The 26741-nt window shown below is 39.4% G+C and overlaps 2 protein-coding genes across 3 annotated transcripts in view; both read left to right on the forward strand.

Annotated features, from left to right (window-relative positions):
• Positions 1-26741, forward strand: part of LOC139123744 (PR domain zinc finger protein 5-like) — a 44043-nt gene that overhangs the window by 8167 nt on the left and 9135 nt on the right. The window contains exon 2 of the mRNA XM_070689902.1: positions 17087-17183. The gene's annotated coding sequence lies outside the window, so the exon portion shown is untranslated. The remainder of the gene's footprint in view (positions 1-17086; positions 17184-26741) is intronic.
• On the forward strand, positions 3395-6124 carry LOC139151627 (uncharacterized). Of its 2 annotated transcripts, XM_070724563.1 has the most exons (3): positions 3395-3732; positions 5025-5221; positions 6021-6124. In XM_070724563.1, the coding sequence occupies exons 1-3, from the start codon at positions 3556-3558 to the stop codon at positions 6064-6066; spliced, it is 420 nt and encodes a 139-aa protein (XP_070580664.1). In that variant the 5' UTR covers positions 3395-3555; the 3' UTR covers positions 6067-6124. The 2 variants fall into 2 exon arrangements, with proteins under 2 accessions (XP_070580664.1, XP_070580656.1); XM_070724555.1 differs by lacking the exon at positions 6021-6124 and having other exon boundaries at positions 5025-5776.

Here is a 26741-nt window from a genome sequence, read left to right on the forward strand (position 1 = left end):
TCTCGCCATGGCTAAGCAACACTTTACTTAAAACAGCCAAGCATGGCATACACTTATATTATACACAATTTCATACACAAATGCAAACAATCAAAATATGAACGATGTGTGGAGTTGATTTCCCTTTACTACCTAACCTCAGAAATTGTGAAAATCCACATGAGCAACATGTTCCGGACGAAGAATGTGACAGTGATATTTTTAATACATGTACAAATATGCAAATTATGTGACTTATGACCACTTGTCTATAATCTAGATATGGTAGTTGGATTCCTAAACCACTAAAACATGGTGGTAGACACAGACATCACTAGTCTAGGTTTAATATTTAAGTAGTTATGGCCATTTTAAGTATATGGCGGCCATCTTGGACGCCATCTTGAAAATGACGCGTTTCCGGTGGTCAGATTTTGGTAGACTTTTAGTATGTTATTAAGCACATTTGACTCTATAGAAAACCGTTGAAAAACCTTTTGTAGCAATTTTTTTAGGGTCAAACCATATTTTCAGCCGACTAGTAGAGCTACAATTTTGCAGCTATACCTGTCTGTATTAACCTATCGCCAAATATACACTCATGCTGGTAATATAACTACTAAGCTTATCCTTAAAAGATCAGTTGAAGATTACTGAGAGGAGGAAAAAAAACTGTTTCATCTTGTTAGTTACAAGCACACTCGCTCATGAAGAGACGTGTATTTTTGTTGTTTAATGTATCAAATGAAGTAATGTAGTCAGAAACATGAGCTCAAGCCCAACTTAATTCAAAAGTTTTAACCATTCACACAGGCAGTACTTGAATTTTAGATTTTGCACCATTTTCAAAAAATAAGCATGTGACAGAGAAAATAAAGATTACGGCAACAAAATGTTGGCCACAGTATGTGTTACACTCAAGTAAATGGCATCATGCTTGTTAGTCCCCAGGGACGCAGCCTAGCGGGGACTAATAGATTGGGTGCTGTCCATCTCTCCGTCAGCAGCTGTTTCTCTGTTCCCCCTTAGCCCTTTTTTAAAAACTGTGCAAGGATTAAGTACTTTGGCATACATATGCCCGTCAATTTATTTCACGATACAATCCAATATCTGTTGCGAATTTTTCATGTTTTTGAATCATAACTCAACTATCCCAGAACCGATATCGTTCGTATAAAAAACTCAAAGGAAAAGAGATCTGAGATAGTGTTCGATAACTTTTATTCCACTTCACTTATTTCAATGAAGATTACATTTTTTGAAAACGAAAACATAGCGACAGACACATTTATTCATCGATGTCAAAACTCAAAGGAAAAGAGATCTGAGACAGTGTTCAATAACTTTTATTCCAGTTCACTGATTTCAATGAAGATTACATTTTTTGAAAACAAAAACATAGCGACAGACACTTTTATTCATCCATGTCAAAACTCAAAAGAAAAGAGATCTGAGACAGTGTTCGATAACTTTTATTCCAGTTCACTGATTTCAATGAAGATTACATTTTTTGAAAACGAAAACATAGCGACAGACATACATTTATTCATCGATGTCAAAATTATCACCATAACACTTACGCATTCTCATCCAGATACACGTCCGGCCGAGCCAAAAATAGGTCGTTTTGCTTTGGGAAGGCATACACAAGCGAAATTCTAACCTCCTAAAAAACTTCAGTGTCCTCTGCTGTCCTTGGTTACCCTCAAGCTGCTTGGCATGTTCACTCAGCTAAGTCGGTTACCTAATGCACGGTCCCTATGGAGGGACCGTGGATAACGTTACGACCTGATCCATGCAAATATGGCTGCCATCGATTAGTTGCTCATGGGCCTATGATCTTGGATGACATCACAAACTCGCGAGATTTGCAAGATCATGAGAATTACGTTTGCAGCCTGCACGATCGACACTCACACTTGCATTTTGCTTGTAAATCACCGTCAACTTTTTTCTCTGACATTTTATTGCTTTATTTTTCAAAAAAATAAATCTTTTCCATTTCTGGGAAGGGGGCGCTCGGAATTTACAAGAGTGCGCAACGCTGGGCCTGTTACCTTATTCAGGGAGTACACTGTCATGTAATGAAGGTATTCATTGCTTTAACGGCATTTCGTGCTTGTGTGTATCCTTTTTCTGAGCTCGATCCACCAATGAGTAGAATGATGGTGTAACAGATTTTCAAGATTATGCATGCTTTCAAAGTCTTGCGAGGGAAAAGTACCCAACTTCATGAACAGCCCTACACACTTACAGTTAAATAACAAAAACGTGCATGTTCGTACCATTTTCTGAACAGTTGATCATAGATGACTGATTTCCACATCAAAAGACATTTCAGTCATCGATACAAGTAATAAAAAAACTTCCGGGTTTATTGCCAAAAATTCAGTACATCAAATAAGCAGATTGGTGCATGGCGCAGCAATCTCTTGTCTCGGCCAGCCGATATGCTTCAACACTTTACCTGTTTTGAGTCTGCCTTTTTGTAAGATCACATTTTGTTTCGAGATACAGTTAGACTTTTTGAAACTAGGAGCAAAATAATAAAACTCAAGATGCATTATCGATCGTTTATTTTAAGGAGTACGGCAGTGTTCTGCCAAGCTCTTGCATCAGTGGGGTCTGAGGGCCCATGGAAGCTCAAAAAGTGGGGCGCTGTTGAAAAAAGGGGGTCATTCTCAAGACAATTATACACTTTATTACGTGCCATACCTATGTTGTTGTTTCGAAGTTCGAACTCGCAGATTCCATGAGTGCTGCGGTTTTATGGTCCTACCTACAGTCTACAAGGCGAGTAAGTGTACTCGTTCGGAAATTCATGTTGTCTCGGGTCATCGTATTTCGTTTATTATTATGCTTTATGCATACTTTGCAAGTCATTTGGTTGTTTTTGGCATCGTAGTTGAGCCAGCTGAAATCACGTAACCGTTTTTCATGAAGACGTCGAACATCATGCCGCGCCTGCGTGACAATTTCAAACTTGCGTATGATTTTACGCAACTGAGATTTTATTTGCGTAAAATGTATTCAAAATGCGTACGGCTAAGGAATCAGTATCTGATGTGAGTTGGGCAGTCTTTTCTCTAGAACTTGGCAGGTTTCCTGTAATGCGCATGCTCTATTAATAAAAAACAACAAACTGGGGGGCTTCAAGGTGTAGCTGAACGCGTGCCATGCCGTGATGCAAGTCCCGTATATGATCGTTGAGCAGCCCAATGAGTTCATGTTCAAAGAAAAGACCTTCTGACTGTGAAATTAGTGTTTTCAAAGGGCCAACAAAAAGCAGATACTGTTCAAAGTCCAGCGGGACCTCTCAAGAATGCAACCCGACAGATTCTAAATGGTCATCGTAAACACTTTCCAAATAACATGGGACGTAATGACCATTAACTGTGTTGTGTTACCAACTAGCTACACTGTGTAGTGATTGGTTAACTAAATATGAATATGCATGAGGACTGGTTTATAAGGTTTACCCAGATGTAGTACCCATGCCTTCTCACGGCGGAGCGTGACATACAGCAATATTCAGTGTACCTCGCTCGTCATCAAAGTTTCTTTGTGGAATTCAGAATGGCAACTCCAACCACACAAGCAACAGTTGTCACAGCACTGCAAACACCAGTTCTCACTACTTTGGCTGTAAGTAGAATGTCGACAACCAGGACTGCGACTGCCACTACCACCAACGCTACTGTCGCTCTAACCAGTACCCGAACAAGTACCAGCCAAGTGCAACCAGTCAATGCGGTAAGTTTTACCTTGCAGACTGAATATTTGGTGCATTTTGCTGTGTTGTCTTTTCACATCCAGCTTGTATTCTGATAGGTGGAAAATGCGTGGGTACCTGCTGATATTATGAACAATATAATTTTGACTTGAGTCGTCACTGTTAGGCCCCTACTTGGATTTTTGAGATAGTAAGATGTGGTAGCGGGAAAATGAATAAATTCCCCAGGTGGCCGATGTTATCTCATGGAATCATCTGCGTTCAAGACCGAAGATATCATCAGGAACTGGGATTTGAGTCCTTTTCGAGTGAGAATGGAATGTATTTGGGTTTGACGAAAGAGAAGTGATTATTGAGTCGTCCCCATGAAGAGCTATAAAATGTGGTTTTGGGGTCTGACGAATGGACAGTTGTTATATAATGGCGAAGAAAACTGTTGAGTCGTCCCCATGAAAAGTTCTGAAGTGTGGTTTTGGGTCTGACGAATTGGCAGTTGTTATAATGGCGAAAGAAACCAAGTGTTGAGTCGTCCCCATGAAAAGTTATGAAATACGCGTTTGGGTTGACGAATTGACATAATGGAGAGGAAACTTAGTATTGAGTCGTCCCCATGAAAAGCTGAGACTGTAATGAATGGTAGTGAAGGCGACGAGTCGTCCCCAAGTGTTTTCATTTTATATATGTGGGTTTGACGAATCTGGAATTAGTGTACTTGTCACATAATGTGATAAAGGTATGGCCGGATTGGTCATGGCAGGTTAAAAACATTTTGGGTTGACGAATTATATAGCGCCAGTTGGAATGAATACGTTTGCATTATATGGACCCGCCCATGACGCATTGAGGTTTGCTCGTGTTTTGCTTGCATTTATAGAAATGCCATGTCGTAGGTCGTTCTGTGAAAATGCACAGAGTAAAGTGTGTACAGAGTAGAAGCTCTGAAGTTCGTCAGTGTATACGTTACGTGGCATGGTGGTATAGCGGTGCACGCCTGGATAGATTTCCTTGAGTATAAGCGATATTTACAACTCCGAGAATTTCTACACTCGGGAGCAATGGGATAGTTGTACAGGTTAGGGTGTGCCGTCTTCTGTTTCGTGATGTAAAATGGGACTGTTTTCTGCCTGAATATCAGTTTCTTCGTTGGTGAGAATTGCGATATACGACTTGCATGTTGGCGATTTTTTGTTTCTGGGGAATATTGCAGGCTGACTGTGAATGGGTGTGGCCAGAAATGATTGTCATGTAAATTACACGCTAAACGTGCGGCATACCCCAGGTGCTAAGGTTTATTTGCTTTGTTGCATTACAGGGACCCTCACATACTCGCGGATCGGAGACGTCAAGTGGCCCTCGACTGGAATCCTACGACAGGTTCGAAAGATCACTGACGGAGTTGCGGTTGTATGCTGAACGGGACGAAGCGGCTTTTAGTCCAGAAGAAGCTTTGGCTCGCCTTGAAATGCTAGTGGACATATCGATGGATATAGGACATAAAGACTATCATAAGTACGTAGCCATGTTACGGGCTCTGCGTAAAGAGAGACAATCACCCGCTATGCCTCAAATGCTGCTTTCCCTACTTGGATCAGGTGCACATGCAGAGATCTTAGAGAAAATTGCAAAAGTTAAGAAAGCCGTTGGTAATACTAGCACCCGTTCAAATGCTGGTCGCAGAGAGAATAGAGAAAGATCAAGTTTGCGATGTTGGAAGTGTAACAGAATTGGACATATAGCTAGGTTTTGTTATGGTAGACGTGATAGGTATGATCGGTACGATAGATACGATAGATACGATAGATATGATAAATATGATGACGGGAGAAGAGAATCTTACCGTTCCCGTTCGAGTAGAGATGACAAATAGGTATTAGTGTAGATTTACGGTGATTTGTTTGAGGTATGGCTATATGATATAAGAGGACACCTTGGCTGGAATACTATATTGTCTGTTGTATTGTAGCACGGAATTGATAATGGTGATTAAAGGACCATAAGAACGTAATGTAAAATTGTCTGTTGTGTGAATGGTTTGCGCATGTTGGGAAATGGGGGCGTGCCTGGGGGAGGTGTACTGTAGTCTAATTACAGTCCCTTCTGTTTCAACTAGGCGGGGGTTTCTAACCCTATGCCCGGTTTATTTTTCCCCAAAGAAATTAAAAAAAAAAAAAAAAAAAAAAAAATTAAAAAAAAAAAAAAAAAAAAAAAAAAAAAAGCAAAAAAAAAAAAATTACAACCCAAACAAAACGACTGTTTGTCGCTTTTGGTATGCGATAGATACTAAATTGAGTGGTTTTGACCTTTGTAGGTGTATGTTCCCGCTATTCCGGGATGGGAGAGGGAAATCAGGGTGAATCCTCTACCGGCTTACGGAGAACATCTTGAAAGGGCCACAAGATGGATAAATTTGGATGATCGTATTGTTCCACCGTGCTGCCGCATCCAAAACTGGTACTCCGGAACGGACTAAAAGTCTCTGCACGTGACCTCCATTTTCGAGATCCGGCATATTTCAAAGCAGGAGGACTTCATGGAAAGAAGGGATATGGTCTAGTATATTGCAAAATCAGGATAACCAGAGGCTTGTTGAAAAAGGATAAATGACTACGTGTCAGTTTTTGACTATATCACTCCTTTTAAAGGCGAAGTGTGCGGGAGACATTATGATTGTGGCTTTCCACCAAGTGTATATTTGCCGAACAATGCAGTGTGTAAACATTACAAAGATTTTATAGGTAGGACACTGTTAGAAAGGGTACAGGCAGGGTCACTGGAGATCTGGGGTGAGGTTGGCAGAGTACCACCACCATATATAGTAATGCCTTTAGTTATAGAACCTACAAAACCTAGGCTTTGTCATGATCAGCGATACTTGAATAAGTGGATGAAAGATCTGCCTTTTAGATTAGATTTGATTACAAACCTACCACGGTATCTGGATAAAGGGCATTATCAGACAAAAACGGACGACAAGAGTGGATATGATCACATTTTCTTGACACATTCGAGTCGTGCTTTAATGGGTATACAATGGGGCGGTTATTGGTACGTAGCTACTACGCTGCCTTTGGCTGGAAGTGCTCCCCATATATTTACCAGACAGTGGGCTTGGCAGCTATGAATGAAGTGCGTCGTTGGGGTGTACCTTGTTCCCTTTACATAGACGACAGACACGCGGGTCAGTTGATAACAGATAGCACAAGTCTGTCAAATTACGAAAAGGCTGACGCCGCATGCTTTATTTGTGCTATACTATGATTGAATTAGGCTACACATTAGGGATAGGGAAGTGTGTGCTTCAGCCTACCCAATACATTGAGTATCTTGGATTTGGGGTTGATACCAATCGTAGGGCATTTACCTTACCTCCTGCCAAGAAAGTGAAGTTTGCCGATCTCAGGGAGTCCATCTTAGCAAAGAAATGGATCCCAGTGAAAACTATGCAGCGATTCGTTGGGAAATGTGTTTCATTTACTGTAGCAATTCCAGCAGCAAGGCTGTTTGTGAGGGTAATGACCAAAGCAATAGCAAAGGCAGAAAAACTGGGGTCACGCATACCGATAGAGGGCGATCTTCGGGATGAAATACTAGGGTGGAGAGAATTGATACAGGTCGAGACTGGTCATACTGGAAATATGAACGGCATGTCACAGTTTCCCTTGCGAGTGATGCATCCTTGGGGCTTGGGGTGGTATTATCTATACTAATGGTAATGAGCAATTATGTGATTATTGGGTTAGTGATCTCCAGCACAAAAGCATCGCATATAAAGAAATATTAGCCCTACGGAACATTTTACAGGCAAATAGCGAGTTGGTTAAAAATACCAGAGTGAAAGCCCAAGTTGATAATAAGTTAGCACTTTATGGTTGGTTAAATATGGGAACAAAGAGTAGTGAGGTAACGAGGCTTTGCAACAATTGTATAGTACTGTGGAAAATCTTGATATAGTTTTGGAGATGGAGTATATCCCATCAACTGAAAATCCAGCTGATGAACCATCGCGCAGGATGTCGGCAAGTGACGCAAAACTATTGCCGGCGTTTTGGGAACGAGTAGAAAATGAATTTGGCCCACATACAGTCGACTTAATGGCCCTCGACTCGAATGCACAGAGTGGTCGGAATGGTGCTTCTTTAAAGCACTACACGCCGTGGAAGACCCTGATTCAGCGGGCATTGATGTGTTCACACAGAAAATTGGGGAGAAAACAACTATGTGTTCCCGCCTTTCTCGATGATAGGGCCTGTACTTAAGTTTTTGGAGGAGGAGAAGGCATTAGCCACCATAATTGTTCCCTTAACATCACCCCGCATGTATTGGTGGCCTATAGTGGAAATGAAATCATACAAGATAGTTCGACTTGCTCAGGCAGGTGAGAAGGTCTGGGAAATCCCTACAAAAACAGGGCACTGGTTTTCTGTCCCATCGGTATATGATATTTTTGCGTGCCGAATTGATTACCGCAAATGTGATTAGACAACTGCAGAGATTAACACATGTTTTCTGTTATGGTTGGCCTTTAGTTAATTTGGACATGGTAATTATGTAAATAAAGTAAGGGTTACGTACTCATTTTTTGAATGATTGGAAAATTAAAATGTTGTCCGGAAAAAATTGTTAGAGTTTTCTGTTATTCTTCTTTTATATTTACAGATTTCGGACCATGTTACCTTAGGTGCCCCTCGACTGTGGTTACCAGCAGAAAAATGTCATGAGTGCCGTTACCCCATGATATTTCTTTCAATTTTTGCCAACAATGCGGATTTCGTCGAGTGCCCGACAGTGAACACCGCCCTCTACGGTTGCCCATCGATATCATGACATTGGATGAGAGAATTCAGGAGGTTCAAGAGCGTATAAGGTCAACACCATATGGTGAACGAAAATCTAAGTTACAGGGGAACTTGAGGATTTCCTAGCTAGCCTGGACACACGTAAGACTATACTGTCAGCTTCGCCTAAAGATGTGCTGAGGTTTTTGGTTTGGAAGGATAGCAAAGGCCGTACTGTTGTACATCGTGTAGACTGTCCCGGGAAGACTTGTGTACCTGCCCTCATCGTTTGGCGTTTAAAACGGTCGATTCATATATTGGTCAGTTGAGGTCGATATTTGAAAAGGAAGGACGAGGTGGAGAGTGGGATATAAGGCTTGGACTGGGTAATCCGGCAGCAGATAAAACGGTGAAAGAATATCTAAAGGCCGTCACAGAAGAACAACTAAAACAAAATTTAGTACCAAAACAGGCAATCCCCATTACAATCGAGAAAGTTGTAAAACTCGTTCAGTATATTAACTCGGAAATTAGCGCTTTCCCAAACATGGATTTATATCGGGCTTTTGTACTGGCGAGGGATAGAGCATTTTTTCTTACTCTCTTGTTCACTGGTGACGGTCAGGTGACCTCTTAATGACTAAAATCGAAAATATTGTTCAATTACCCGAAGGTGGATTTGTGTTAAACCATGTATGGGGGAAGACGCTGCGTGATGGGAAAGTGCGGCCCTCTGCACTATTTCAGAACCGAAATAGCCTGATCTGTCCAGTCAAGGCCATAAATGACTATGTCGATATTTCAATTGCAGTAAGTATTACGCTTAGTCCTGGCTACCTGTTCCGTTCAACTTCAAGGGATCGGAAAGTGGAATGTACTCATATCTCTACTAATGCAGCCAATGCTAGGTTGAGATTCTATATGCAGAAAACAGGCACTTTTCAAGGAGAGACTATTCATAGTTTTCGCAGTGCATGTGCCATTGCATTAGCTTTATCAGGTTCATCCCTCCCAGATATTATGCAGCATATAGGATGGTCTAATCAATCAACAGCATCGTATTACATGCAGTTATCGAAGGTGATGTTGCCTTTCTCCCCCGCCTTCAGATTACAACAACAATCGATAGGAGAAGCGCATAGTATGTATCAGAGATGTAATGAACTTGTTGGGGCGTCAGCAGCGTTCCCACCAGCTAGTGAAGATTAACAGGACAATTTGGTTAGGTCAGGCTACGTTTGCTGACACCGTCAGGGTGACTTTGGTGATATCTGCTCCTGACTTATGTTTTGTCGACTATTATGTTTATGAAGGAAAATAAATAATTTTTCCTCTTTCATCTTTGTGTGGTATTTGTAGATGTGCGTGATGAGTATTGGAGAGGGGTTTGCTTTTTGGGTACAGTCGAGGGAGATCAAGAGAGGAGGCAAGGGACCCTCGACCACTCCACAACTAAATCAAACTAAACAACACTACGCAGTGTAGATGGGGAACTAGCTACACTGCGTAGTGATTGGTTAACTAAATATGAATATGCATGAGGACTGGTTTATAAGGTTTACCCAGATGTAGTACCCATGCCTTCTCACGGCGGAGCGTGACAGACAGCGCCCACCCACCCACCCTAAAGTCGCCGACGCCCTAGGCATGTGTTAATTGACAAGGCAGCAGTTTTAAGGATGACGAGCGAGGTACCACGAATGGCCATCGGTCACTCTTTGAAATACAACAAGGGACCCTCGACCACTCCACAACTAAATCAAACTAAACAACACTACGCAGTGTAGATGGGGAACAACATAGACTCGATCGATTCTCGAATTTTTTGCATCTGTAGTGCCATTGTCTGTACAGAACTGATTGACCTGACGTTTTGTGATGATGAAATACAATGTTGCATAAAGTGCTGCGGTCTGCTAAAATCTAAAATGTTGCAATATCATGATAAATGTCACTTGCAAGCAGGTGCATATGTTCTAATTTTGTCCTGCATTGAACCACATTCAGGCAATACAATGCAATGCATGCAGTGCGGCAAGTACGTCGTGTCATGGGGCGGCATTTCTCAATGCGTATTAGTTTACGCAGTCATGATTTTTTTTTGCGTATTTCAGAACAATTTTGCGTAAAATACGCAGGATTTTGCGTTAACGGAAACACTGGCCTGCCTCAATGAAGGCTGAGTTTCCGATGCATGGCTGCTCAATGTTTTGAGACTGCTCTGTTTCTGACTGTTGCGTTTCCGATGTGGATGGCAGCGGCGTGCATTGGTTTTCAGTTTCCGAGGATGTAAACAGCTGAGACACGATGTCATGTTCGATCGTATCGTCTTCACTCGTCTGGTTGTTGGATTTGCCTTTTTAGGGCGGAATTGGTCCAAAGAAACTAAGAATTGTTCTGCCTCGGTGTTTTGATTTATTCATGGAAGCAATTTTCCTTTCCACAGAGTACTGTGAGGCATTGAATTTAACAGAGACGCTGACTGGCTGACTTGAATCTAGCCGATGAAAACCTAGTTCACGATTATGCAAATAAAAAATCATTAAAGGTTGCTGTGGAAGCAACACGTCTCATGTTCTCACGAGCATGCACCATGAGCAGCGTTGAATGTCTACTTCCGCGTTTGGCCTTTCGCGTATAGTACGTAAATAAGTGTATTTTTTTTACCGAAAGTTTAGTGGGACTGATGGCGCGCTGCCAGGGCCTGAAAATTACGCTGGTCCGAGGTCCCGGACCAGTGATATTTTATCCCGGACCAGTATAAAATTACCCCTAAAAAGTCCGCGGACCAGTACAAACGGGAGCCAATTTATTTTGCAAGGGAGTTTCCAGTGTTTTTCGCAGATTGTGTTCTAGTGTCTTTTGACACAAAATTTGAAACTACGTCCCCCCAAAATACGGGAGTTTACGGGGACGCACTAAAATCGGGCCTAGAATTTCACCGAAACCCAAGAGTCCATTGTGAGACTACGTCTTCTAGCTACAAAATTACACAGTATCGTTATTTTGCGGGTCGACGGGTCAAATTGCGGGTCAAAGTGCGGGTCGATTTGCGGGTCGATTTGCTGGTCGCCCGAAAACAATAGAAATGAGGTTTATCTTCGAGTACAATTGTGTCTTAAAATAAAATGAACCATAAAAAACACCTAGTTCCTTAAGGACATATTTCCTTACGTGGGTACCACGAAAAATACAACATCTTTGCCGAAATTACACTTCCGGGTTTCACCTATTGATCGAGGATGCAGGTCTGAGTGCGCCATCAACGACCTCATGCATGACAGGAGTAAGCCGTTTGTTTTATTACTCGCAGTACAGTATATTACCCACAATTTCTCTTGATTTGCATTCTTGAATGTTTCCTGTGCCATGCCTGTTTTCTCTTCAACTCATTTGTAATATTTTAAACTGTAAATTGTCAGTTATTATTATTTGATAAAAGTGTACAGATGACATGCAACATTTCTGTTTGAATAACATCAGAACTCAAATTTCAGAGGTGCTGAAAATACTCTGTTTTTCAATGCAAAATAATCACAAACTGAGGTGGCCTACACCTGTTCTTCAAAGATAAGAATAATATCACTTTTCAGGAAAGACAGGTGCAACTGGTTCCCTAATTTTATGGAGAAATTAGATAAGGTATTTGAAAATATGTCAGAAATTATACAAACATTTAATGCAGTGGCAGCAACCAGCACTTTGCAACCTCCAGTACCCCAAAGCAACCTGAAAACCCGTAAAAAAATAATGGCCGACAGTGACCCACAACTTGTAATAAACTGCTCAGAAAGGAGTGGCCCGCAGCGACCCGCAACCTAAAAATTGGCCAGAAAGGAGTGGCCCGCACTGGCCGGCAGCAACCCGCACTGGCCCTCAGCGACCCGCAACCTAAAAACTGGCCAGAAAGGAGTGGCCTGCACTGGCCCGCAGCAACCCGCAGCAACCCGCACCCGCAGCCCGCACGACCCGCACAATAGTTACACTCAAAATTACAATAATTGTTGCTTCTTTTCAGTCAATCAAACATTTAAAATTTAGTCTATTTCTTTCATCACAACGTAAACTCTAAACAGTGTCTAAAGGAAAATCAGTTACTCTGTTAAAGTCTGCGATTCATGATAATGAGCAAGGCGATGTACGTCCACCAGCCACTGCACTGGGCCCTGGACTGGACAAATGCTGGGCCACGTACTCATCTTACATGTAAATGTAACGTGGTAAAAAACAGACCAGAGCATCACCTAAAAATATCAGCAACCCCAAAATTGTGTGAAAATATTGTATTTCTGTCTATCAAAGTAGCATTTTGCAGTAAATTTCTCTGGAAAGAGTCTCATTTAATAACTTTCTGATCGTCCGTAGCAAGCAAGCTTCAGAATTTAGAAGGTCACCATGCTGAATTCCTTATATAGTCAAGACCCCCTAGCTCCATTGTAGCTGACCTTAACAAGAACCGCCTAGCTTGTCAAAACATCGTTATGGCAATTTGCGGAAAAAGAAGTTCCTCTCAGATATTTTGTGCTTTCAACCTATTTTTGCAATTTAAATGGAAAAGAATCAACCGCTGGGGAATTATAAAAATGAAGTGAACTTTATGGCAATAGTAAAAACAAAAATGTTAAGTGTTTGTACAAGAACTTGAGAAATCTAGCAAGTAAATGTTTATGCAGTGTGTCTGTATTACAAAGATTGACAGTTTTTGCTGTATATAAAATAATCGCAATCATACAATCCATAATCAAATGACAGGAGGTCAGAATTCGTAAGTTGTAAACATAGACACAAAACAGCACAGAACAGACAGTAAATAGACGGTACACAAACAAAGCCATATTCATGAAAGAAAGATACTTGGACCTCTGGCCAGAAGACCAAGAAGTGAAATTCCAAGCAAATCTGATAGAAATGCATATATAACATGAGTACAAGAAATGAATCATTCTTGTATTGTTATGCAAATTTTTGAGGACCAGTGGATTTTACTTTGGGACCGGTGAAAAAAAAACAGGTCACTGGTCCTGGGACCAGTGGGAAAAAAGGGAAATTTTCAGGCTCTGGCGCTGCGCCTTGCGGACCCGATGATTGATTTTTTTGGGGTCTTCAATTTTATTTTTGCGGCAATGGCGCAAGGCCGCGGCCTCGGCAGAACACTGAGTACGGTAAATGAAAATCGTAAATAGAAACCATTGGACGGACACCATCCCGCTGAAAAGAATTTTACCTTGACCTCATGCACTGACACCTTTGACCTATTGCGTAAATTGACCAATCACAGCCAGTGGAACTTTAGGGACATTCCCTTTACTCAATGTCTGACCTTTGTGGCAATGGGAAGCTAGCTGCTGCTGGGAACGTACTTGTTAGTCCCCACGGACACTGTCCGGGGGGACTTATAGGTTTGGTCATGTCCGTGCGTGTGTGCGTGCGTCCGTGCGTGCGTGCGTCCGTCCGTCCGTTCACGCAGATATCTCAGAGATGCCTGAAACGATTTCATTCAAACTTGGTACAAGGATTACTTCATATGTCATACAGATGCACGTCGATTTGTTTTGTGATACGATCCAATATGGCTGCCAGGCGGCCATTTTATTACGATTTTTTCACGTACAGAGCCATAATTTAGGCATGTTTCAACTGATTTTATTCAAAGTTGGTACAAGGACATTGACCAATGTCATAGATATGCACGTCAATTTTTTTTGTGATACGATCCAATATGGCCGCCATGCGGCCATTTTGTTACGATTTTTTCATGTACAGAGCCATAACTCAGACATATCTCAACCAATTTCATTCAAAATTGGTACAAGGACATTGACCTATGTCATACATATGCACATCAATTTGTTTTGTGATACGATCCAATATGGCTGCCAGGCGGCCATTTTATTACGATTTTTTCATGTACAGAGCCATAACTCAGGCATGTTCTACAGATTTTATTCAAAGTTGGTACAAGGACATTGACCAATGTCATAGCTATGCACATCAATTTGTTTTGTGATACGATCCAATATGGCCGCCAGGCGGCCATTTTGTTACGATTGTTTCATGTACAGAGCCATAACTCAGGCATATCTCAACCAATTTCATTCAAAATTGGTACAAGGACATTGACCTATGTCATACATATGCACGTCAATTTGTTTTGTGATACGATCCAATATGGCCGCCAGCAGGCGGCCATTTTATTACGATTTTTTCATGTACAGAGTCATAACTCAGGCATGTTTCTACAGATTTTATTCAAAGTTGGTACAAGGACATTGACCAATGTCATAGCTATACACATCAATTAGTTTTGTGATACGATCCAATATGGCCGCCATGCGGCCATTTTGTTACGATTTTTTCATGTACAGAGCCATAACTCAGGCATATCTCAACCAATTTTATTCAAACTTGGTACAAGGACATTGACCTATGTCATACATATGCACATCGATTTGTTTTGTGATTCGATCCAATATGGCCACCATGTGGCCATTTTATTACGATTTTTTCATCTCCTGAACTACAACTCAGACATGTATCAAGCGAATTTATTCAAAAGTATTTTTATCACAGACCTAATGAAGAGGACTATATCCTCTCTGAGGACCTGTAATCAAAGTACCCATTAACAAATGGGGACTGTGTCATCAACGATGACTTGTTGAACAAAGTTTCATTGTGATTATCTTTTCACAAAATATGAAGATTTAGTGCTATGGTATTGTTAAAGTAAAAGAAGGTATGACATACATTACATTTCAAAACTTTTGGATCTCATATAATTTATACTTGTACAGATTTGACTGCCAGTATCTAGGCAGCATGGCATGAGTCGATATCACAAAGTATGAGTTGTCTGTGGCGTGAATAAAAAAATCATTGGCATAAAAATTTGCATAACATTACATAAATTAGCATAAATTATAAGTATGATGTTCGATTTCGCGGTGACATCCGTTTATTAGACCCCCCACACCTTTTTCATCATCTTTGGTTGTGGAAAGGGGGTCTTAGAATCGGAGGAATACGGTACATTCAAACATACCAACAACAGCTAGCCAGTTCCACTGTGACATGTACCTTCAAGGGATTTTTTTCATTTTTAAATGAACTGTGTGTAACTCTGTACTGAACTGGCTAAACTATGTACAAGCTTTGCTTAAATGACCTGTCAATCCCGTCGAAACTATATCAGAAACGCATGTATTATGCTAAACTGCCTAGTTGTTAAACAGAGGTAGCTGAGTGACACTGCCCACAGGAAACAGGACAGGTGTGTTGGTGCTGCCACACCCCAAGCACTACCCCTGGGTCTCTGGCTAACCGACAAGCGAGGTGATGTTTGTGCTGAGCAGACGTGTGCAATACTGAAAGAGCTTTATTTCTAAAGAAAGTAAGCATGAAACACCAATAAAATGACGAACCCCCTGGGCAAACAAAGCCGGTGACCATGATTATTTTCTGCAGTAGTCCTTGGGCACCTTCCCCTGTATATGGACATGTAAAAAATTATTGAAGTCTAACACCTATAAGCACAGCTAAAACTACCCTGAAAATGGGTGGTTTCTCCAAATTGCCTAGCACAATAACTGAGCTCGCACGCAATCTTTTGCAGACACCTATTGTGAGGCCGTTTTCTACTTACTTGGCAGCAAGGTGTGCAACAAGTTTGGCAAGAAAAGGGTTAATATTGCTATTTGCCATCAATACTCTCTCCAGATGTCACTGGTTCAACTCAACAGTTGAACCATAACTGTACTACAAACTCATTCTCGGCCATTTAAACCCATCTGTATTGCAATTAATTAATAAACGTGACTCTGTCCCCTTCAAGGACATGTAGTCAAATGATCCATTAACAAGTGGGAACTATGCCATCGACAATGACTTGTTTCATGTGCATCATATCCAGTTAAATTTAGTCATATCAAATGACAAATTCCCAATTACATGCCGGGACAATTTCATTGTCAATGACTTGCTATATACCCCGGTATACCACTGGTCGCCCATCTCCCTGCTCCCTACAGAAGTCTTCTCAAAAAGAACACTGCATACCCCGGTATATATGTTACTGAAGGATACTGACAACAAACCAGAAGTTACTTCCTACTTTCATTGCAACCTTTGCCAAGGTTTTCATTCAGTACCACAACTGAAACAAGTTGATAACCATGATGTAAAACTGATACTTAATCAGTTTTCAAGTTGGCTGATTGAATTTGGTAACGCAAATATTTCTCATTTGAAATCCCACAAATTAAAGTCTAACATCATAAATGCACCTTCAATCACCATAAACTGTGCTTCAGAGACATTGGCGCTATTTTTTATTTTCGCTAGAACACTGTAGGTATTATCCATAAAGGCCATGTTAATCCTGCAAAGCAATTGCATTAAACAACTGCCTCAGGAAGTATTTCTGGTAGGGCATGGTCTTTTCTGGGTATGAACTGATGCAACAGGCCAATGGCTAAATGATATTTGTGAACTATTTTCTTGTCACATGACATACGGTATTTGACATGACATATATTACTATAATTGCTCAGCCCTTTAGTCTGTGTACCAATACTTTTACATACTCTATTTTCCTCATTAGGTCAAGGTTACAGACTAGCTGAATGCAAAGAATATGGACATTAAAAAAGAACTATAGATATGTATGCACTGTTTCCTGGGACACATCAATAAGAGAGGTAAGCAGAGACAGGGTTTACATAAACTTGTACATAAGACTAGAAAGGCAGCCCCAATGGTTTGTGATGTTGATCATGAGTAAACAATTAATGCCACATTGAGACATATCATTCAGTTTCACCACTCACAAATTCTCAAAATCTAAAGGTTCTGGTTTTGTCTGAAAAGGCAGCTACATGTACACGTAATAATATGATGAATCGTTATTTGGAATGACTGACACACAAAGACAATGCAAGCACCTCCTGTTACTGAAAATCAATATTTAACTTTTCCATAACGATAAATGTAGCTCTATGAGCAACATGATAATTTTTAGTCCCCGTGGACGAAATACAGCGGGGACTAATAGATTGGGTCCCATCCGTCCTTCCGTCCGTCCGTCCATCCGCAGCCATTTCTCAGACACTGCTGAATCAATTTTGTTCAAACTTGGTACAAAAGCATAGCACTATAACTTACAGATGCACATTGATTTATTTTGCGATACGATTCAATATGGCCGCAAGGTGGCCATATTTTTGCGATTTTTCATGTCTTTGAACCATAACTCAAACATCCTTGAACCGATTCTGTTCAAACTTGGCACAAAGGCATAACACTATGGCCTACATATGCATGTTGAATTATATTGCGATAAAATCCCATATGGGCGTGAGGCGGCCATTTTGTTTGCGATTTTTCGTGTCTTTGAACCATAACTCAAACATCCTTGAACCGATTCTATTCAAACTTGGCACAAAGGCATAACACTATGGCCTTCATATGTATGTCAAATTATTTTGAAATACGATCCAAAACGGGCGTGAGACAGCCATTTTGTTTGCGATTTTTGTCTTTGAACCATTAACTCAAACATCCTTGAACCGATTCTGTTCAAACTTGGCACAAAGGCATAACACTATGGCCTACATATGCATGTCGCATTATATTGCAATACAATCCAATATGGGCGTGAGGCGGCCATTTTGTTGCGATTTTTTCATGTCTTTGAACCATAACTCAAACATCCTTGAACCGATTTTGTTCAAACATGGCACAAAGGCAAAGCACTATGGCATACATATGCATGTATCAATTAACCTTGCGATAGGAGCCAATATGGCTGCATAACTGCCATTTGTTGGAATTTTGCATGTCTTTGAAGGTCATTACACCGATTTTGTCCAAACTTGGCACAAAGATCATGCACTATGGCATACATATACATGTCAATGTACTTCGTGACAAGTTCCAATATGGTTGCCAGATTGTCATTTTTCTCCAATATCGCTGCCAGATGGTCATTTTTGGATTGCTTCATGTCTTTGAGGCTTAATCATATGCAAATATTCCTTATCCAATGTTGTTGAGAATTGGTACAAAGATAAAGTACTATGGCACATATGCATGTCTACTAATTTTGTGCTATGATCCATATGGTCAATAGACAGCCATTTGATTTCAATTTTGGTGTGATTTTTTTATGTCTTTGAAACATAAACATAGGTCACTGTCCTTCGATGGACTGATTTTATTTAAACGTGATATGGCTGCATTCTTGTGCACATTAATTTGTTTCATTATATGATCCGAAATGGCTGATTACAACAACATACCCGATCCCATACCATTTCTAAAATTCCACCAAACCATGTGTATAGTATGTGCCATCATGACACTAGAGGCAGTGAGGGCATTGTTATGTGTGATGTAATCAAAAGTTCCTTCAATGGTCATTACCGGCAGAGATGGGTCAATTTTATTGAACGTTCCTCAGATTACTTTATTATGCAAGTCACAGGCATGATGCACCCATTGCATCTCTGTCATTCCACAGCTACCTGGACCATGCAGCTACCTAGACACCAAAGATTATAACAAAATGGACAAGCGGGGACTGTGTCGTCAACGATGACTTGTTATTGATAGTTTGGGTATAGCCTTAATGGTGAAATTTTGTCTGATTTACTTTTTTTAAATTGTTATTCATGACAAACCTGTTGTGATACGCAGCAGCAAGGAGCGTCCATGAGGAAGATGTTTGAATTTCAGACTTCCTTCAATCACAAAGCTGTGTTGAATGTTGTAGTTGGCAAACATTTGTTCTGTACATTGGGTAATTTACAATATACACAAAGCAATCAAATCTCTTAATAGAATGCTAGATGAATATCAGCAGTCAGACTGAAATAACATACCGGTACCTTGCTATTGTAGCCAAGATGTTAACATGACTAATTTGCATATAAGTGAAAACTATACTACTATAAATGAAAAACTACTTTCCCTAAGGGCTTCCGATTTTGGTCAAGATATTTCTATGTTGCAACAAATTCAAATGTTGGCAAACCAAGGTGATAAGATGACTAATATGCAAATGAGCAAAGCCAATCTAAAATCTGGTGATAATTCTACATCCAAAAAGCTGCACTTCTGGCTCAGTATATATATATAAGTATATATATATATATATATATATATATATATATATATATATATATATATATATATATATATATATATATATATATATATATATATATGTGTGTGTGTGTGTGTGTGTGTGTGTGTGTGTCTATATATATATATATATATATATATATATATATATATATATATATATGGTATATATATATATAGAGAGAGAGAGAGGAGAGAGAGAGAGAGAGAGAGAGAGAGAGAGCTTATATGGTAAGTTGTCAGTGTCTATGACTTTATATGTATCTACTGTATGCATGGCAGCTCCTATCATTGTAGTATTTGGTGTACAGATGATCGTCTTTATGACTTACTGTATGTATTTATGTATTGTGTATTTCTGTATGTATGTCTGTGTACATGTATGCAGGGCAACTATCATCTTAGTGTTTGGTGTACAGGTGTACTCAGGAGTGGAGGTGTGAAAATGAATATGTTAGTGCGAATTTGCATATGAGTTTAAACAAGGAAAAACCTTTTTGATAATTAGTAAGGCTTGGGCCGCTATTGGTTTTACTGGAGTTCAATGTTCTTCTTGTTCTTCTTTTTTTTTTGTCGACCTGGAACTCAAACACCGCTCACTGCAAAGTTCTAAAATTTCTGAGGCATATAGGTACCTATGAGTACTCTTGCAAATGTTCTAATAAAAAGTGAAGGAAACAAGTTCTTGTTGTAGGTGAAAAAAATTGATATTTTTAGCAAAGCTACAGAAGGGGCAAGCATAATTTTTACGAACCATCAAAATCTCCCCCTAGTTACATTGTCACTGATGACTTGGAGTCTAGATTTTACAAGCTGTGCATGGAAATAGAGGCATTACATAAACAGGCAGTGTTGACACAAATTCTGAGCGCTTCCCCCCTTACTCCCAGATTCAGAAGACAAAAGAAACTAAAAGTTTGCATGACAAAAATATCCTAAACATTGCCATACAGAAGTTTGCGTATTTGCAGCAATTTCAAAATAAATGCAGTAGACACTTTTCACAGGAGGTATTTTAGCTTACAGCTTGTAAACTTCAAAAGTTCACCCTCTCAGAAAGAGATAAAAATCCTGCCAATTTGAGGAAATGGTTTTCGTAAAACCAGGTCTTTTTCTCAAATTCTTTACAAAGTGTAGTAAACCATAGTCAGTTACAACGTGTCATAAATATGGTATTAGAATGATTGAAGTATACATATTGGTACATTATATGATGCATAATTGTCATTGCTGTCTGGAGCAAGGCAGTAGCAGTCCATCACTGTTATGACAGAATAGAAAGTGAAACTTAAAACAGAACATAGGTTGGTACAACAAATACCTGTTAATATGCAGACTACGTTAGGATTTGCAAAAGCAATGGTTTGTAGGTTGATCTTGAGAGAGAAGATGCCTCGCCTCCTATAATTAATTTTTTTTTCTTGTTAGGGCCAGTACGTCAAAATATACAGACAGTATTCACTATAACAAACAAAAAATCCATTCCTTGGCAAACTGTACGGGTGTCTTTGAAAGCAAAATATACTTGAAAAATTTCAAAATAATGGTAAATAGAGTTTGCTAGTATTTGAGCACAGAATACATGGATATGTTGCAAGCTGCTTTTGTTGAGTACGTTGTTCCCTATTTTTTCCCATTTGTAGCCATTAAGTCATGAAAATTACTATTTTATCATGTACATATCCTTTATATGATCCATATTTTCTGAGAGTTTTTTATCAGATTGTGACAAATATCCTTCGGTAAACAATATTATTTTTCCAAACCTTCCTCCATCCATGTAAAGCCTGGAGGTTGACTGAAGTCATGGCAATGTAAACTCTTGATGGTGTTGTGTAATCTGTTTTGCAGGTAGTCTATAGGGACACAGATTGGGTAGTTTATAAGGACACAGAGGGGGACCAGTATATAGGGGCGCAGATTGAGTAGCTAAGGGGACAGAGTGTGGATAGTCTATAGGGTCACAGATTTGGTAGTTTATAGAGGCACAGATTGGGTAATAAATAGCGTCACAGATTTAGGGGTCTTGTTTGGATTGTACCCTATATACAAACTGAAGTCAAAAATTGCAGTTTTCATGTAAATGCAATATCTGATTTCTGTGATTGTAAATGAGCAAGTTCAGAGACGATACAATATCAGAATTGAAAGCAATGACATAGAGTTGTACTCTACACAATAATTTGTTTAAACTTTTCGGTTACATTAAAACTATGAGAAGCTTTTAGGTGACTGCTATATATTAATTGCTTCATGTGGGTTTCACAGTTGGCAAAAAGACCATTTATCATCTCATATCTGCGAGTCTTATAGTTTTCATTTCTGAGAATATTTGTTTTTGAGATGTGTGCAGCATGCTGAAACAAGTACTTTCACAATTGATAACATTCAGTGGTTATATTACAGTTGCCTATTCTGTGTATATCCCGAAAGAGGTGAAACATCAAAGTTGCTTAAACCTTGATTTCTGATGCAGACAGTCCTTAGTTACTTGCTGTAAGTGTTTTTCATTGAAGGTTTGCAATGTGCTTGAGGAGGTGCAAAAACAGAGAAAATACATCATGGGAATTTTTGACTCTGATACCTTCATTTATAACAGAATTATAACAGTACTCTTGCACCTGGGTATACAAATTTTAATTTGTCACGTGACGTGTCACATGTCAGATCATCAATATATCTGTGCATGTTGTTACAATGCCTTGCAAGTTTTTTAGATCCTGCTTTGTAGAGAGATTGTAGGAACTCTTCTTTATATGAATACAGAAATAAGTCAACAAGAAGTGGTGCACAATTTGTACCCATTGGTATTAGACATCGATTGTTGAAATGACATACCACCGAACTTAACAAATATGTTGTCGATTAAGAAATTAAGCATTTTAATAATTTCTTAATCTGTGTATTTATGCTGGGCATCCATGTTGTTACTGAAATAACCTGACCTATGTTTGATGGTAATGTATATTGGTACCTTTTACTGCCATTTTTTATGCAGAAAAGCTTGTTAGTCCCCACGGGCACCGTCCGGGGGGACTTATAGGTTTGGTCGTGTCCGTGTGTATGTGCGTCCGTGCGTGCGTCCGTGCATGTGTGCGTCCGTGCGTGCATCCGTCCGTCCGTTCACGCAGATATCTCAGAGATGCAAGGAGCGATTTCATTCAAACTTGGTACAAGAATTACTTCATATGTCATACAGATGCACGTCAATTTGTTTTGTGATACAATCCAATATGGCCGCCAAGCAGCCATTTTATTACGATTTTTTCATGTACAGAGCCATAACTCAGACATGTTTCAACCGATTTTATTCAAAGTTGGTACAAGGACATTGACTAATGTCATAGATATGTAGGTCAATTTGTTTTGTGATACGATCCAATATGGCCGCCAGGCGGCCATTTTCTAACGATTTTTTCATGTACAGAGCCATAACTCAGACATGTTTCAACCGATTTTATTCAAAGTTGGTACAAGGACATTGACTAATGTCATAGATATGTAGGTCAATTTGTTTTGTGATACGATCCAATATGGCCGCCAGGCGGCCATTTTCTAACGATTTTTTCATGTACAGAGCCATAACTCAGACATATTTCAACCGATTTTATTCAAAGTTGGTACAAGGACATTGACCAATGTCATAGATATGCACGTCAATTTGTTTTGTGATACAATCCAATATGGCCGCCAGGCGGCCATTTTGTAACGATTTTTTCATGTACAGAGCCATAACTCAGACATATTTCAACCGATTTTATTCAAAGTTGGTACAAGGACATTGACCAATGTCATAGATATGCACGTCAATTGTTCGTGATACGATCCAATATGGCCGCCAGGCGGCCATTTTGTAACGATTTTTTCATGTGGTACAGAGCCATAAGTCAGGCATATCTCAACCGATTTTATTCAAAGTTGGTACAAGGACATTGAACAATGTCATAGATATGCACGTCAATTGTTTTGTGATACAATCCAATATGGCCGCCAGGCAGCCATTTTCTAACGATTTTTTCATGTACAGAGCCATAAGTCAGGCATATCTCAACCGATTTTATTCAAAGTTGGTACAAGGACATTGACTTATGTCATACATATGTACGTCAATTTGTTTCATGATATGATCCAATATGGCTGCATGGCAGCCATATTGGTTACAATTTTTTCGTGTCCTTAGCCAAAACTTGGGCACGTCTCAACTGATTTTATTCACCGATTTTATTTAAACTTAGTACAGGGACATCGACCTATGTCATACATATGCACATTGATTTGTTTTGTGATACAATCCAATATGGCCGCCGTGTGGGCATTTTTTCCGATTTTTTCATGTCCGGAACCATAACTCAGACATGTATCAAGCAAATTTATTCAAAGTTGGTACAAGGACATTGACTTATTTATACATATGTACATGTATGTCGATTGGTTTCACGAGATGGTCCAATATGGCCACATGGTAGCAATTTTGTTATGGTTGTTTCATGTCGAGAGCCATAACTCTGGCAAGTCTCAACTGATCTTATTCAAAGTTGGTACATGTATATTGACTTATGTCGTACATATACTTGTTGATTTTTTAAACAGTAAGATCAAATATCGCTGCATGGCGGTGAATTTGTTACAATTTTCTTATGTACAGAGCCATAACTCAGACATATTGCCACCAGTATCATTCAAAGTTGGTACAAGGACATTGACCTATTTCATACATATGCTCCTCAATTTGTTTCACGTCATGTAGCAGTAACATGTCAATTATTGAAGTTTCGTAAATAGGCTGATATGTCAAGAAATACTGCATCAAATTCATGAAACTTTGTACAGATGTTAAGCTACATTGCTTTAACATTGAAAAAGACGTTTATCAGTGTCATTTTAATTAATTTGTAATTGCATAAGTAATGAACTTTCCTAATTTGGGTGATATAGCCACAAATTAATACAACGTCAAATGTGATGAAACTTGATACAGATGTTGATCTCATAGTGTGTAAATACTGCATCAAACTTTATGAAATATGGTACAAGTGATAATCTGTTAAGTGTTAGGATTGTATGCAAAAATGTTTTGCAACATCCTGTTGATTAATTCTAGTAGACTCATTTTATGAACTTTAGGATGGTGGCCTACTTTGGTTTTATGTTTTCATCACCATAGAACTCATTCTTGGCCATTGAGTGCCATCTGTATCAAAGTATTTTATCACAGACCTAATTAATGAAGAGGACTCTATCCTCTCTGAGGACATGTAATCAAAGTACCCATTAACAAGTGGGGACTGTGTCATCAACGATGACTTGTTTAACAAGAGATGACAGCCTTGTTTTAAGGTTATTGTGGGGAATTGTGGTGTATAATGTGGGAATGTCAAATATTTTGATTGAGCTGCACTTGTTTTGCTTGACTTTTATTAAATAAACCAACAATTCCTTCGAATTTTTCAGTATCCACATTTGATTCAACTCACTTGTTTCATACTCTTTGTCACAATATTGAAAAAGACAAAGTTTGGAACTTGATTTCTCACGTTTAAGAGGTCACCAAATAAATCCATTCCTTACCCTTTGAACCCACTTCAGGTCCATATAAGGACTAAAATAATGACATCATCTGATGTAGCTATGGCAATTTCCAGTAATTTGAGCGACCTTTTGAGGAAATCGGGTCGACTATTTTTACCGTGAATATCTAATCTGATCTAGTCACTGACTTTACCAAAGTTAGAGACATTCTGAATGCTTTTTTCTGCCGTACATCCTAAAGACGATGGTTTTGTGACAAGTTATTGGCCATTTCTTTATAGAAATGACATTTTTTGGTATTTTGTTTTCATATTTTCTGAGAAAATGAAGACTTTTATTGATTAGTCAAACATGATTTTGTTGAAGTTGAACAGCAGCTCGAATGGCGTCACAACGGAGCATCGCATTGACCAGCCTCTCTGAAAGCTCAAGTTTAAGTTTGTCAGTTCAGTTTTCTAGGCTGAAAACACTAATGATGAAGAAATTTGAAAGGATTTTCACTAAATTTTAATTTAACACGTGATTTTGGAGTGATCAGGCATGTTTATGTAAAGTACACTTTGGTATCGCGGCATTCTTCACCGTGTACCGAGACAGCCAATCATGGGTTTGTGTTACAACGCGTTATGCGTCATATTCCTACGTCTATAACATATTCCTTTGTCGAAATATACCCGATATATAATTATTTATTTCATATTTATTGGTTTCTGTTCATTTACTGGCAAAATTTGTTGCATGCTCGTCAAAATACGTGATCAAACTTTCATATGTGTTCACATTGACTGTCATGATCATGACAGATGTCGCGATTGAACGTCAAGGTCGGTACGGTTGTCGAAAGCATTCAGAGGCGAATGTTGTTCTTATTGTACCTCAAACTTAATTTATTTTGTTCATGAACCGAATTTATTTTCTCAGAAGTTCAGGTATTGCGCTTTTGTTGTGAAGTCATGACGCGACCGCCCCATTTAAACTTACACCCGACTTCTAACTCGGGTTTACTGAGGTTTGAAGTTAATGTAATACACAAACAATACAATCAAAGGTTACATAATCAATGTACACATTGCGCCATGGATCAACACTGATTTTGCAGCTGCTGAGACTGAGTACTACTACCAAATAATTATGGGCAGGAATATTTTTGTGTTTATTTTGAAGTAAATGAAGTAAGTACATCAAAGTCTCAGAGTGTCTACTTCTCAGAGAATGTCTCTCGCTAGAAAGGGTGCAAATTAAATTGTCTCCAAATCTAAATATTGTGAATGCCTGTTTTTGAGTTATGACTCCATAAATATTCTCTGAGACACACAATAAAAATGTCAATTATAGGAAATCATAATTTGTAATTCAAGAAAAGGGGCAAATTTTCAAATTGACTCTAAAGTTTTTGCAATCTTGGTAGTTAGAGGGCACACTGATACAACTGACCACTTTAGTCACCTTTAGTTCCGTGACCTCTAGCCATGCCTACTTGCTGTCCTTGCTATGCTTACTGTACTAATTTACACAGCGACGTCTGTACGCATGGCCGGCCATATGGCGAGGAAGTAGGCATGGCTAGAGGTCACAGAACTGAAGGT

This window comes from Ptychodera flava, chromosome 2 (assembly GCF_041260155.1).
Source record: "Ptychodera flava strain L36383 chromosome 2, AS_Pfla_20210202, whole genome shotgun sequence".
Taxonomy (NCBI): Eukaryota; Metazoa; Hemichordata; class Enteropneusta; family Ptychoderidae; genus Ptychodera; species Ptychodera flava.